At 43.4% G+C, this 16263-nt stretch overlaps 1 protein-coding gene across 1 annotated transcript in view; it reads left to right on the forward strand.

The window, feature by feature from the left end:
- Positions 1-13726: 13726 nt before the first annotated feature.
- GRPR (gastrin releasing peptide receptor) overlaps positions 13727-16263 on the forward strand; it is a 46692-nt gene continuing 44155 nt past the window's right edge. The window contains exon 1 of the mRNA XM_003415972.4: positions 13727-14786. Within this exon, the coding sequence (XP_003416020.1) occupies positions 14374-14786 (413 nt within the window). The 5' untranslated portion in view covers positions 13727-14373. The remainder of the gene's footprint in view (positions 14787-16263) is intronic.

Genomic DNA, 16263 nt, shown 5'->3' on the forward strand with positions numbered 1-16263 from the left:
AATCCCAGCAGAGCAGTGTAATTGTTCATTTGGAAAGGTGGCACTGCTGGGGAAATAAAACCAAACCAACCGGTTGCCATCAAGTGGATTCTGACTCACGGTGACCCCACGTGTGCAGAGCAGAACTGCGCTCCATACAGTTTTCAAGGTTGTGACCCTTCGGAAGCAGATCACCAGACCTTTCTTCCGACGTTCCTCTGGGTGGATTTGAACCTCCAATCTTTCAGTTAGTAGTGGAGCACTAGTGAGGGAAGGGATGCAGAAATGAGGCAAGTACAGGGAGCAGGGCATGGGGGAGGGAAATGGAAAAAAATGCATCCAGCTTTGCTGTGATCCTACGAGTAACCTGTTTGCCATGAGATCAGAAATGGAGCATGTTCATAGGTACCAAGAGTCACCCTGAAGCCTAGCAGTGTTTTCAGCAAGATGTTACACAATTTGCTTCATGTCTCCGTGAGAGTGTCTCATCTTGTTTATTGAGAGAGGAAGTACAGCCAAGGTCCTCGATTGCACGTGGCTGTAGACCTGAGACAGCAACTGAGCTTCCTGTTCATTTCCCCAGAGACAATAAACAAACAAACAAAAAACACAAGGCACCATTGCCAAGAAAGAAATAGAAACAATAGTTCCTGGGCACTCCATGTTGCTTCTTTCCTACTAGTTTCTTACTTTTTTTTTTTTTATGTTCCCTTTTAATAATTTCTACGGATATTATTCAGTGACATTGGTTACATTTTTCACAATGTGTCAACATTCTCTTTATTTCCATTCTGGTTGTTTTCTACCAGTTTTTAAGCACCCCTAATTTTTTTTTTTAATTCCTCAATATACTTACTCATTTCGCAGCACAAGTCTTTATTTTCTTTCCTGTTTGGTCATGTTCACTTCCCAGGAGAACTTTGAGATATGGCCGTCTCTATAGTCTCCCCTTTGTCCCATGGGAGCCATGTGGTCTAGTGGTTAAGCACCCAGTTACTGAAGCACATACTTCTTAGTTGTATAGCTGTAGGCAAGTTGCTTGCCCTCTCCATGCTTCGTTCCTCATCTGTACAAATCAGTTTCAACCCAAATTAACTGAGCACCCTTGCTGGTCAATCTTGAATCTCTGGGATGGATGCGGAGTGGAGGAATGGCATGTGTAAATGGCCAGAATGGTGACACCCTCTACTCGGGAAATATCACAGACGTCCTTTGCACACACAGCCAAGGCTCAAAGGTACGTGTATCACTTGGTTGGCATTCTTCTTTGTTGTTGTTAGGTGCTGTCGAGTCAGTTCGGATTCATAGTGACCCTATGCACAACAGAATGAAACACTGCCTGGTCCTGCGGCATCCTTACAATTGTTATGCTTGAGCTCATTGTTGCAGCCACTGTGTTAATCCACCTCGTTGAGGGTCTTCCTCTTTTCCGCTGACCCTGTACTTTGCCAGGCTTGATGTCCTTCTCCAGGGACTGATCCCTCCTGACAACATGTCCAAAGTATGTAAGACGCAGTCTTGCCATCCTTGCCTCTAAGGAGCATTCTGGCCACACCTCTTCCAAGACAGATTTGTTCATTCTTTTGGCAGTCCCTGGTATATTCAATATTCTTCGCTAACACCACAATTCAAAGGCGTCAACTCTTCTTCGGTCATCCTTATTCATTGTCCAGCTTTCACATGCATATGATGTCACTGAAAATACCATGGCTTGGGTCAGGCACACCTTAGCCTTCCGGGTGACATCTTTGCTCTTGAAGAGGTCCTTTGCATCAGATTTACCCAATGCAACGCTTTTTTTTGATTTCTTGACTGCTGCTTCCGTGGCTGTTGATTGTGGATCCAAGTAAAATGAAATCCTTGACAACTTCAATCTTTTCTCCATTTATCATGATGTTGGTCATTGGTCCAATTGTGAGTATTTTTGTTTTCTTTATGTTGAGGTGCAATCCATACTGAAGGCTGTGGTCTTTGATCTTCATTAGTAAGTGCTTCAAGTCCTCTTCACTTTCAGCAAGCAAGGTTGTGTCATCTCCATAATGCAGGTTGTTAATGAGTTTTCCTCCAATCCTGATGCCCCGTTCTTCTTCATATAGTCCAGCTTCTCGGATTATTTGTTCAGCATACAGATTAAATAGGTATGGTGAAAGAATACAACCCTGATGCACAGCTTTCCTGACTTTAAAGCAATCGTTATCCCCTTGTTCTGTCCTAACAACTGCCTCTTGATCTATGTAAAGGTTCCTCATGAGCACAATTATGTGTTCTGGAATTCCCATTCTTCGCAGTGTTATCCATAGTTTGTTATGATCCACACAGTCGAATGCCTTTGCATACTCAATAAAACACAGGTAAACATCCTTCTGGTATTCTCTGCTTTCAGCCAGGATCCATCTGACATCAGCAATGATATCCCTGGTTCCACATACTCTTCTGAAACTGGCCTGAATTTCTGGCAGTTCCCTGTCGATATACTGCCACAGCCGTTTTTGAATGATCTTCAGCAAAATTTTGCTTGCGTGTGATATTAATGATATTGTTCTATAATTTCCACATTAAGTTGGATCACCTTTCTTGGGAATAGGCATAAGTATGGATCTCTTCCAATCAGTTGGCCAGGAAGCTGTCTTCCATATTTCTTGGCATAGATGAGTGAGCACCTCCAGCACTACATCTGTTTGTTGAAACATCTCAATTGATATTCCATCAATTCCTGGAGCCTTGTTTTTTGCCAATGCCTTCAGAGCAGCTTGGACTTCTTCCTTCAGTACCATCGGTTCCTGATCATATGCCACCTCTTGAAATGGTTGAATATCGACTAATTCTTTTTGGTATAATGACTGTGTATTCCTTCCATCTTCTTTTGATGCTTCCTGCGTCGTTTAATGTTTTCCCCATAGAATCCTTCACTATTGCAACTTGAAGCTTGAATTTTTCTTCAGTTCTTTCAGCTTGAGAAACGCCGAGTGTGTTCTTCCCTTTTGGTTTTCCATCTCCAGCTCTTTGCACATGTCATTATAATACTTTACTTTGTCTTCTCAAGCCGCCCATTGAAATCTTCTGTTCAGTTCTTTTACTTCATCAATTCTTTCTTTTGCTTTAGCTGCTCAACGTTCGAGAGCAAGTTTTAGAATCTCCTCTGACATCCACCTTGGTCTTTTCTTTCTTTCCTGTCCTTTCAATGACCTCTTGCTTTCTTCATGGATGATGTCCTTGATGTCATTCCACAACTCGTCTGGTCTTGGGTTACTAGTGTTCAATGCGTCAAATCCGTTCTTCCAATGGTCTGTAAATTCAGGTAGGATATACTCAAGGTCATATTTTGGCTCTCGTGGACTTGCTCTGATTTTCTTCAGTTTCAGCTTGAACTTGCATATGAGCAATTGCTGGTCTGTTCCATAGTCGGCCCCTGGCCTTGTTCTGACTGATGATATTGAGCTTTTCCATCATCTCTTTCCACAGATGTAGTCAGTTTGATTTCTGTGTGTTCCATCTGGCGAGGTCCATGTGTATAGTCACCATTTATGTTGGTGAAAGAAGGTATTTGCAATGAAGAAGTCGTTGGTCTTGCAAAATTCTATCATTCGATCTCTGGCATTGTTTCTATCACCAAGGCCGTATTTTCCAACTGCTGGTCCTTCTTTGTTTCCAACTTTCACATTACAATCGCCAGTAATTATCAATGCATCTTGATTGCATGTTCGATCAATTTCAGACTGCAGCAGCTGACAAAAATCTTCTATTTCTTCCTCTTTGGCCCTAGTGGTTGGTGGGTAAATTTGAATAATAGTCATATTAACTGGTCTTCCTTGTAGGCGTATGGATATTATCCTATCACTGACAGCGTTGTACTTCAGGATAGATCTTGAAATGTTCTTTTCAACACCATTCCTCTTCGAGTTGTCATTCCCAGCATAGTAGACTATATGATTGTCTGATTCAAAATGGCCAATACCAGTCCATTTCCATTTTTATGTGACCAAAAACCTTCTATGGCATTAGCTCAAGTGGTAGAATTCTTGTCTTCCGTATGAGAGACCCAGGTTCGATTCCCACCCAGTGCACCTCAGCACAGCCACCCCCTGTCTATCAGTGGATGCTTACATGTTGCTGTGATGCTGAACTGGTTTCAGTGGAGCTTCCATACTAAGATGGACTTGGATGAAAGGCCTGGTGATCTCCTTCTGAAAACCAGCCACTGAAAACCCTATGGATCACAATAGTTGGATTCACAACTGATCGTGGGCACGGCACAGGACCAGGCAGGATTTCATTCCATTGTGCATGAGGCTGCCATCAGTCAGGGGGCTGACTTTACAGTAGCTAACAACAACAACAAAACCCTCTATACAACCAAAGTCATTGCTGAAGCAGCTCCCAGATTGTTTAAAAGGAAAGCTTGTTTATATTTATAAAACAGCCTTCTTTAAGGGAATGGAAAATGTTGTCCTAATTAAACTATGAGCTCCTTGAGGACAGGGACCATTGCTTGCTATCTTTTATATTTCCAGGGCTTAGATCTGGGTCTGGCAGGGAATGGCACTTAATATAAGTGGTGTTGGTTGGCTACACCATGTCAATATCATTATTTATTTAGGTGTGAGTTGAATCACATTTATGGTAATTAAGAGAAATCCATCCTGTCAAATGGTACCTGTACAGTGGAGAACCCTGGCAGATACCACCTTAACCAAGTGATCAAGGTTACCACGACCAGTGATGTGCCATATGGATATTATGCAACCTGTGGTAGGGTGAATATGGCCCCCAAAGATAGCTGGGTCTTAATCTCTGGAAACTGTAAATATTTCTTTACATGGCAAAAGGAACTTTTTAGACATGATTCAATTAAGAATTTTGAGGTGGGGAGATTATTCTGAATCATCTGCTGGGCCTAATGTAACCAGCAGGAGGGAGAAGGAGATTTGACTACCAAAGAGGAGACGGTAATGTGAGAATGCAATCAGAGATTGGAGTGATGATGTCATAAGCCAAGGAATGCTGGCAGCTACCAGAAGCTGGAAGAAACACGGAACAATTTCTCCCCTAGAGCCCCCCAGAAGGAACCAGCTCTGTGGATACCTTGATTTTACTGTATAAGGCTCATTTTGGACTTCTGGCCTCCAGAATTTAAAAATAGTAAATTTCTGGTGTTTTAATCCACTAAATTTCCAGTAATTCGTTACAACAGCCACAAGAAACTAACACATACCCCCTGGTATAATGTAATGAGAAGGACACCTAGCCTTTGTGTTTTTCCTCCCCACAAATCCATATCCCCAGTCTAATCATTAAAAGACCTCAGGCAAACCCAAATTGAAGAACAGTCAGCCAAATACCTCATCAGTCCTCTTCGAAAGTGTCAAAGAAATGAAAATCCAGAAAAGCCTGAGAAACTGTCACAGGAGGAGACTAAGGAGAAATGATGACTAAATATAATGTGGGATGTATTTCAGGAGGTTTAGGGAAGGCACTAAGGAGCCCTGGTGGTGCAGTAATTAAGCATTTGGCTGCTAACCTAACGATGGGTTGTTAGAACCTGCCAGCCAGCCACTCTTCACGAGAAAGATGCGGCAGTCTGCTTCCATAAAGATTACAGCTTTGGAAACACTATGGGGCAGTTATACTCTGTCCTATAGGGTCTCTCTGAGTGGGAATCGACTCGATGGCTGCGGATTTTGGCTTGGTATGGCGGCACTGATTGGGCTCTTGCAGGAGAGGGGAAGAAGGAGCTGGAAAGAGAGATGTCTGAGGGTAGAGGGAAGGTGCCATTCTCAGTTGCTTTAGGTACCACTGGGTGGTACTAATAATGCTTCAAGTTGTCCTGGGTCATGTTGTTGTTGTTGTTGTTGTTAGGTGCCATCGAGTCGGTTCTGACTCATAGCAGCTCTATGTACAACAGAACAAAACAGTGCTCAGTCCTGTGCCATCCTCACAACTGTCGCTGTGTATGAGTCCATTGTTGCAGGCACTGTGTCATTCCATCTCCTTGAGGGTCTTCTTCTTTTTCCAATGACAATCTACCTTACCAGCATGATGTCCTCCAGGGACTGGTCCCTCCTGATAACATGTCCAAAGTACATGAGACGAAGTCTCACCACCCTTACTTCTAAGGAGCACTCTGGCTGTACTTCTTCTAAGACAAATTTGCTCATTCTTCTGGCAGTCCATGGTATATTCAATATCCTCTGCCAACACCATAATTCAAAAGCATCAATTCTTCTTCAGTCTTCCTTTTTCATTGTCAAGTTTTGAATGCATATGAGGTAATTGAAAATACTATGGCTTGGGTTAGGCACACCTTAGTCCTCAAGATGACATCTTTGCTTTTTAACACTTTAAAGAGGTCTTTTGCATTTTTGTCCAATGCAATACATCTTTTGATTTCTTGACTGCTGCTGCCATGGGTGTTGATTGTGGATCCAAGTAAAATGGAATCCTTGAGAGCTTCAGTCTTTTCCCTGTTTATCATGATGTTGCTTACTGGTTCAGTTGTGAGGATTTTTATTTTCTTTATGATGAGATGTAATCCATACCAAAAGCTGTAGTCTTTGATGTTCATCAGTAAATGCTTCAAGTCCTCTTCACTTTCGGCAGACAAGGTTTGTCATCGAAGGTTGTTAATGAGTCTTCCTCCAATCCTGATGCCCCGTCCTTCTTCATATAGTCCAGCTTCTTGAATTATTTGCTCAGCATACCAACTGAATAAGTATGGTGAAAGGATACAACCCTGATGCACACCTTTCTGGCTTTAAACCAAGCAGTATCCCCTTGTTCTATTCCAACGACTGCCTCTTGGTCCAGGGGCATAGGCAATGGGACAATGTCCCTGTTTTTATGGATGGAGAAACCACAGCAAAGAGCAGCTAACTGGCAAATAATGTTTAGTGAACTGATTTGAATTGCCCAAGTTCACTAAGCAGATGAGAAAATGGAATATAAATTGTCTAATTTCCAGGTATATGGTGGCTGAGCTTCTTGCTCATTTATAATATTTTAAGTTCAACTCATTTATAATATTTTTAAAATACATATATTTCATCTAGATAAGAAACTTTGGTGTTACTGAATAACACATGGATTTCAGTCTGCATAACTTTTCTTGATTCAACCATCCTTTCCTTTACCACACACCTTCTCTGATCAGTCATGGGTTGACCCAGACTTATAGCACTTGTCTTCTCTGATCTTTCTTTTCTATTTTCTTTTGTCTTTCTTGGTGATTTTTCTTTCTTATCTTCCTCCTCTCCATCCATCTATTGTTGCCAAACAAATTATCACAAAGCAATGGATTAAAACAGCAAACATTTATTGTCTCACATACTTTCTCACAGTTTCTGTGGGTTAAGAATTTGGGAGTGACTTGGCTGGGTGCACTAGCTTCAAATATCTGTTGATGTTGCAGTCAAGATGTCAGCTGGGGCTGCACTCATCTGAAGGCTTGATTGGGGTTAAAGGACCTGTAACCGAACGCTACTCAGGTTCTTGTCCTGTCCTATTAGCCGATGGAAATAAGACAGACAGTAATTGCAAGGGAAACAGAAAGTGGCAAGTTTATTGTCTGCACATACAAGGAGCAACTCAGGGTCTAGCGACCATAAGCCCAGGTGCTCACCATCTGTGGGAGCTGAAGAGCTTTTTGTTCCAGTGTTGGGTTTGGTACCGGGAACTCTCCGCCCATAGCCCTCCCATGTCCATATTTGGAGGTCTGGATGTTAAATCATCTGTCAGATGTCTGTGTGGTGGGACCCCTTGCTTCTAAAATGGAATCAGGTGAAGTCGTGGGCTGGGAAATATCGTTCTTTCCGGTGACAATTGGGTCCGGGGTCAGTTGAAGGAAATGATCTCTTCAATCTATGCATGCTTCAAGGTGTAGCTTGGGCTAGTTCAGTGGATGGAGCCACTACCTGCTGTGACTTCCTGAAAACTGTTGCTCAGACCAAGCTCCTAGTTAGCAAGACAAAGAAAGGAGGGGAAGGGATGTTGATTGTGGTTTTCAGACTCAGTTCCTCACTATGGGGACGTTTCAGAGGGGCTGCTTGAGTGTCCTCACAACATGTCGGCTGGCTTCCTCCAGAGCAAGTGATCCAAAAGAAAGCTCAAGGGGGCTACAATGCCCTTTATCCCCTAGTCTTGGAAGTTACATACTATCACTGCTGCTATATTCTATTTGTTAGAAGCAAGTCATTCAGTGCAGCCCACATTAAAGTGGAGGGAATTCATCTCCACCTCTTAAACGAAAGCGTACAAAGAACTGGTGGATATATTTTAAACCACCACACCAGGTGATCTCTTAGCCTCGGGTCTGACTGAAAATTTGCCCTTCTACGCTTGGCTTGCTTTGGGTGTCTACATTTACTTGTACAGACTCATGTGGCTCAAAATGAAATTGGAGTCCTTTTGGAAGACTCTCCCCATCTCTCTCCTGAGATTTCAAGCCCCATGAAAAGTCACAGAATGTTAAGAAAAGAAAAGAGAACTTGAAATGATCCCAGCCTTATAGATCTGGATAGAATCATCTGTCTCTTTCGTCCCTGCTGCAGCACTAAAATTTGACATCTCTGAGTCTTTTCAAGGAAGAGTTGCTGCATTCTTTCCGGCAGCTTCTCCTCAGGGCTGTCACAAGCTAGTATTAAAATCATGCTCAGTGCCCACTCATTGTCACTGCATGACCATCTCCTCAAAGCCTGACTTCACCTGATTCTCAGCAAGTCGTTCACTAAAGTATTTGGCATTAAATGTCCTAGCTCTCTGCCAGTCCTCTTAATGATTTACCTCTCTGCCTTTGAATTTCACCTCTCATTTCCATTGACTTCCTCACTTGCCCTTGTTCATACAGTGAACTCAGTATACCGAAAATGAGACTCCATGTTTCCCTCCAGAATGGCTTCTCTCTTGCCCTTGCTCTTTGTTTTTTGAGTCACGGGACAACAACAGCAGCAAGAAAAAGTCGCCATCTTGGATTTCTCCATTGTCGGTATTCCCTCCATTTGTAATGGGGTTCTTGCCCTTGTATTATGGCAAGAACAGCTTACCTGCGGTGCAGTGTGGGATAATTTCCAGCCGTTATTAAAAAAGCAAAAACAGTTGCTGTCCAGCTGACCCCTGGTGACCTCATGTGTGTCAGAGTAGAGCTGTGCTCTGTAGGATTCTCAATGGCTGTGATCTTTCAGAAGTAGATCGCCAGGGCTTTCTTCTGAGGTGCTTCTGGGTAGACTCAAACTGCCAATCTTTCAGTTAGCAGCCATGTGCGTTAACCATTTGCATCACCTAGGGCCTCCCAGCCATTATTAAAGACATAGAAAAGCTCCCCATTTAGTGGTTCTTGAATCCCTGGTGGCATGGTGGTTAAAAGCTCTGCTGCTAAGCAAAAGGTCAGCAGTTTGAATCCACCAGCTCCTCCTTGGAAACCCTATGGAACAGTTCTACTCTGTCCTATAGGGTTGCTATGAGTCAGAATCAACTTGATGGCAACAGGTTTCGTTTGGTTTAGTGTTCTTAGTTCAACTTTGAGTTGATTCAATGGCTGGTTCCATTCTGAAGTTAAAATTCCACTCTCCTACCTGTTCCTAGTTCCTGCCCTGGTATCTTAACCTTTGTTGCCAGATCCCCCTAATGTCCAGACTAGCACCTCTCAGATTTCAATGTGCATATGAATCCCTTGGGGACCTTGTTAAAATGCAGATTATGATTCAGTAGGTCTGGTGTGGTACCTGAGAGCCCTCCTTTCTGACAAGTTCCCAGGAGCCCTTGTGGCTCAAAGGCTACTAGCCAAAAGGTTGGCAGTTCAAACCCACCTAGTGGCTCTGTGCTAGAAAAGACTTGGTGATCTGCTCTTATAAAGATTACAGCCTAGAAGACTCTATGGGGAAGTTCTACTTTGTCACATGGGGTCTCTCTGAGTTGAAATCAAGTTGATGGCACCCAACATCAACAACCACCACTTCCCAGGTGATGCTTGTGCTGCTTGCTTGAGGACCACACTTGGGGTATCAAGGCCCCATCGCAATGATCTCCTCTCCTACGTGTGCTTCCTTGCTCATCCTCTCCCTCCACGGCAGGGAAGCATAAATATTGTCACTTTGACACGTTGTTCTCTTGGTGGCACACTGCCACCATCATTGGCCTGCAGCATAGCCTAGCAGTGAAATCCCCTGGTGAGCTCATGAAAAATACCAGTTCCTGGGTTCTCTCACTGGAGATTGGAATTCAGTAGGTCTAAGGTAGAGCCTCAGATTTTGTATTTTTAAGAAACACCTCAGGCAATCTCGATGATTTTTTACAAACCAGTGTGTTATAGACTGAAGTCCAACCTGAAACCTTGAAGGCAGTCGGAACAGAATCTGTATTTCTCATGCATTACTTCCCTCTAAACCTTGGTTCTAGGTCGGCTGGTCTACTTACTGTCTCTCAAACAGACTGAAAGCATCCCCTCCTCTTTACCCTAGTTCATATTATTTCCACCTACAGATTCTCCCATTCTCTCACTAATTTATCTTGTCTCTGTACGTGCATCATTGCTCCACCAAGAGTGCAAGCTTCTGGAAGTCTCGGCACACAGCCAGTGGGAAAAGACATTTGTCTCCCCTCTCTTTGATCTTGTCGAACCCACCTATCTTCCCAAATTCTACCAACTCACCGGCCCCCTCTTACTCAAATCCCACAAAAATCCACTTCTGTGAAGAATGGAAATGTGATGCTCTTGACTTAAATAGAAGTGGAAGTGACACCTGTGCCCGGATACACAAGAAAGGATGCTGAGTCATGCTCCACTTCTTTTCAGAAACTGCAGTCCCAGAGGACAGGGACTTCGTATTATATTTGTTCGATGTCATTTTTCCTAAGTCAAGTTGTGTTGTGCTCACCATTAAACAAAAAGTAAACAAATGTCTGAGTCTGGTGCTTTGCCAGAACGTGACACATAGTGGTAAAGATAGAAAGAATCATTATAGGTAATTAGTTGAAATGACATTGAAATTCTCTAATTGGCTTTGTAAAGCACCCTTGATTCCAGGAAATATTAGATGTTGGACTACGATATACTTTCCTTTCTAAAATACCGTGAGTACATTCTATAGTGCTGTGGAGCAGATAATGCTAACACTGGGCCTGAGAAATCAATATCCATCAGCATCAGCTTAACTTACCCAGAAAGAAACACTAACGGCCCAGTTGGGTTTCAGAAGTGTGGCTGCCTCAAAGCACAGGGATATCTAAAGAAATAAAGGGAAACATCTGCTTCATTCTAGGGAGTGGGTGGGTCTAAAGAGCTGAGACTGTGTCTTCATGTTATTTCCCCCCAGGCTCTTTCTTGCGCAGTGCCTGGCACCAGGCAGGTGGTCGATACATATTTTTACGAAAATAATGTGTGTGTGTTATTTGTTTTTTTTTTTTTTTAAAACCGCACCCCCTCTCCCCCACAGGTATTTTTGTATGTGTGCTATGATAATTTTTTTACATGTTGCTTAGGAAAATACCTTGAGGGGGAGGGCGAGGTTGGCAAAAAAAGTATAACATACCTTTATTTGTATAAAATATGGTAAATGTCTTCCAAGTAACGGAGGAATTGCTGCCTCACCCAGATGAATAAAGCCTTTGTCTGTTGATCAGAGGAGCCCTGGTGGTGCAGTGGTTAAGAGCTATGGCTGCTAACCAATAGGTTGGCAGTTCGAATCTACCAGGTGCTCCTTGGAAACCCTATGGGGCAGTTCTACTGTGTCCTATAGGGTTGCTATGAGTTGGAATCTACTTGATGGCAATGAATTTATTGATTGGAGGTCAGTCACTCTTCTGACCTTACTGGGCTTTTCCAAAATAAGCCTTTTTCATGAAATCTTAAAATAATAATTGTTACAACAGCTAATTTTAAATGAGCACCTACTACTTGCCAAGTACTACATAAAGCCTTAACATGGATCTCATTAGTACGAGATAGAGCCAGATTTAAGCCTAGAGCCCATATAAAATAGGACATCATTAAGCGAGGCTGCCAGCAACAAATCGACACCATGAGACTCCTGATTATTGATCGCCACTGAGAAGCACTTCCACCTCCAGGCAGCAGTTGAGAGGAGCTCCAGCCCTTCCTGTTTAGGAAGGAGCATGGAAGCACCCCAGTGTTGTAAGCTGCCACTCAAAATTTCCATGACAACACACTTCGAGGCTTTCTTGGTGGACCCAGGCATGGTGATCAGGGCAAGCGTCTTTATTCTTTATGGGTCCTGCAAAATTAGGTCTTCAGTAGCAATGGCTGTTAGTAACTGGCTTCCTGGGCTGAACCTGGAAGAGCTGGCTCCACACAAGTCTTGAAGATACACCTTGTAATGTATTTAGGAGGAGAAGTTGTCGGTTAAGCCCAGTTCTAACATTTCTTCCTCAACGAAGCCTTTTGTGGCACCCCTCGACTGTAAGTTATTTTTTTTTTCACCTCTCAATTCTTTGCTCTTCTGTCACTTTTTAATAATTCTTTATTTCCCACTCTGGGTTTAAGAGCAAATTTCACGCATGGCAAGCATTCAATAAAAACTTACAAGTATTGCCATCAGAAAGCCAACTAATGTAACTTTTAGATCAGATGAGAAAAAGCCCATTTTTCTGGAAAAAAATCTTTGAGAGTTAAGATCTTTTTTTTTTTTTTTTACTTTAAATGAAGGTTTACAGAACAAACTACTTTCTCATCAAACAGTGTTCTATGACATTGGTTAACAACCCCATGACATGTCAACACTCTCCCTTCTCAACCGTGGATTTCCTATTACCAGCTTTCTTGTTCCCTCCTGCCTTCTAGTCCCTGCCCCAGGGCTGGTGCATCCCCCTGAGAGTTAAGAATCAATATAAACCAGAAGAACTAGATGGTGCCCGGCTACCACCAATGACCACCCTGACAGGGAACACAACAGAGAGTGCCTGAGGGAGCGGGAGAAAAGTGTGGTATAGAACGCAAACTCACATAAAAAGACCAGACTTAATAGTCTGACTGAGTACTGGAGGAACCCCTGAAGCCATGGCACCTAGACACTATGTTAACCCAGAACTAAAACCATTCCTAAAACCCACTCTTCAGACAAAGATTAGACTGGATTATAAAACATAAAATAATACTCATGAAGAGTGTACTTCTTAGTTCAAGCAGATACACGAGACCAAATGGGTGACTCCTGTCTGGAGGCAGGATAAGAAGGCAGGAAGGGACAGGAGCTGGTGGTGGAAAGGGGGAGTGTGCTGTTGCATCGTAGGGATTGCAACAAGTGTTGCATGACAATATGTGTATAAAATTTTGTATGAGAGATTACCTTGAGCTGTAAGCTTTCACCTAAAGCACAATAAAAAAAATTAATTAATTAAAAAAATCAGCTGGCCCCCAATTTCGTTTCTCCCTGGTCCAGGGGACAAGAATGGCTTGGCAAATCTACCAGAAGAAGCAAGTGTGAGTTTGGCTCCTGGTTTTTCCAGCTGTCAGTTGCCGAAGTTGTAAGGCGTGTGTTTCTCAGTAGCAGTCCTCCTTCAAAGAGGCGGTGAACATCACCCACAGGTACCTGTGCCTCTGCGTGCTGTTAATTCACAGACAGACCCTGTTTCTCTCCACCTTAACGGTACATTCTACTGTATTGGAAAAGATGAGCAAATGGGTTGTGAGTCTCATGTGAATGCTTTGGGATAGGATCAGAAAGATTCCCAGAGCCTTTGCTGAGTGCTAGTACCGTTTATTAAACCCCGACCAGAGGCACTGCGTGCTTCAGTGAGCAGCAGGAGCTATCTGTGAAGCCCTAGAGGATCCACAGTCCCCTTTGGGGAGAGTAGGTGACCGGGCAGTGATTAAAGTGGCCAGCAGGGGGCTGGCATTCTCCGTCTGTAAGTGGCCTTCCTCCTCAACAGTGCTTCAGCTCAGCAGGGCTGCTGTTTGCTGGTGAAGCCTGTGACGCGCGAAGCATCCTGCCTATAGGATTGGAGGCTTTCTCAGTGCAGTTTTTTCTACCCACTTTAAACCTCAGGTTCTAAATATCAGGAAAGCCCGGAAATGCTGTGTGGATATAGCAGGCCAAAAGTTCTTGGTGAACTGCAGCCAGAGAGAGCCGGACTAGGATGGAGGTAGAAAGAACTGATGCAGAGTGGGTTTAACACTCAGCCCTGTTTCTGGTGGTAGTTTTTGTTGTTGTGATGTTGGTAACTTATTGAATAGAGATGCGTGGCATTGTTCACGTGAAGGCCACAGCAGCTCTAGCCTCAAAATAGTGACAGACAGCTTTGAGGACCATAAATGTATGTAGTGGGAGAATTTTTATTACAGAAAAGAAGAGCCCAGCATAGCTCTTAGCCTCATCTTCGCCCAATTGGAAAAGTGCAACGTTAAGAAGAGCAGCTAAGGGCACTTGTAGGTGGGGAAGAAGCTAGAGGATGGCTCTGAATGACTGCTTCCTTCTGAACTTGGAAGTGGACCATTTGGTGCACTGCAACGTCTCCAATCACAGTGTGGACCTCTCCGTGACTGATGACTGGTTCCACCCGGGCATCCTCTATGTCATCCCTGTGCTGTATGGGGCCATCATCCTGATAGGCCTCATTGGCAACATCACCCTGATCAAGATCTTCTGTACGGTCAAGTCCATGCGCAACGTGCCCAACCTGTTCATCTCCAGCTTGGCCTTGGGAGACCTGCTCCTCCTGGTAACGTGCGCGCCCGTGGATGCTAGCAGGTACCTGGCTGACAGATGGCTATTTGGCAGGATTGGCTGCAAACTAATTCCCTTCATACAGCTCACCTCCGTGGGGGTGTCTGTTTTCACGCTCACAGCTCTCTCGGCAGACAGGTAAGTCCTGACTGTGAAAGTTACGTTCTCTCTGAGGGTGGGAGATGCTCCAGTAACTGACCTCTCACCTTGTGACAGACAGAACTATGGGCACAAAGGGAAGTTTTACTCAGAATCAGAGTCCCTTCCAGGCAGGTTTTGTTCCAGGGATTACTTCCCGAGTTTGGCATATTGGTTTAAGAAAGAAAGAAAAGTGAGTGAATGGCAGGGATGGAAAGAGAGAGATTAGCAAAAACTTGTAAGAGTGAGGTACCTTTTCTGGAGCCAAACCAATTTAGCATCATCCTGACTCTTACCTTCCTCCCTACAAAATTCATTGACTGATGAGAAAAACAGTCACAGCCAATAGAGTATAAACTTCAGGCAAATATGTCTTCAAAACAATTCAAAATCTTTAGAGACCAGCAAAGTCCCCTTGTATTTCTTCAGAATATTCTTTGAGCAGTAACCAAGAGCAGAACATAAGCCACATTTCTTTGAAGTTCATTTGCCTCCAACGGTTTAACTTTTCTCACAGCTGATTTTATGTTCAGCTGACTGGGACTGAAAAACTTACATGCTGATTTTTCTAAGTATCTCTGATATGAAATCCAACATTCTTTCTTTTTTTTTTTTCTGGAGAAAGCTCCATTCAAGGTTGAGTTCTAATTTTAATATCTTCATTGATGTAATTCCATACAGAGAGTTTTAGATTGATTTTGGGAGACACAGGGTTTGGTACAGTTTTTTATTCTGTTAAAAGTACATATTTGTGACTGAAAGTTTCATTGCTTATATGAACACATTGCTTAAACAGTCACATATAGTTCTTCTTATGAATTCATTCTTTCCACATCTATCAAGTGTCTGTCATGTAGAAAACCCTGGCTTGAATTAAGCAGCCCGGAAATCTTTGCAGGTTGTTGACACAAATTGCTGAATGTACCTTCTGTAGTTTTAGGCTCTAGCAATCAGAAACCATAACGAATAGACTCTCAGAAGCAGCATTGACAATGTGATCAAATTAAGAAGAAATTGGTCCAATGAACCAGAGGCTATCAGTTTTTATCTTGAAATCAATGCTGCTAAAAATGTAGAAGGATTCAAAGATGTGCTGGGAAAGACAGAGAAGCAGCTCTTGCACGTTTACTTTCAAAAGAAAATGTCCCACGTTTTAATACATACGGTGCTGGGTTCTCCTTTTGGAGAGGAGCGAACAGTCCCCAGGTGACCTGGCTTGGGCCACTAGTGCACAAATAAAGATAATGTTATCAGGGTTTGTAGGCATGTGTTTCTACCGAGCTACCTGAAGTACACCGGGCGTTTTCAAAGACGGAAAAGTCGCAGCACAGAGATGAGATTTGCGCGCAACCCCCCTACCCCCACTGGGCAGGGTTTCTTCATTCCCCCCACCTGTCGTCAGCTCGCTGGCCCCCCAGGTACTGAGGACCACAGGCAGTTTGGAGTGTTGAGCTGGGGCTGGCAGAAAGGCCGTGGC

Source organism: Loxodonta africana, chromosome X, assembly GCF_030014295.1.
Source record: "Loxodonta africana isolate mLoxAfr1 chromosome X, mLoxAfr1.hap2, whole genome shotgun sequence".
Lineage (NCBI taxonomy): Eukaryota > Metazoa > Chordata > Mammalia > Proboscidea > Elephantidae > Loxodonta > Loxodonta africana.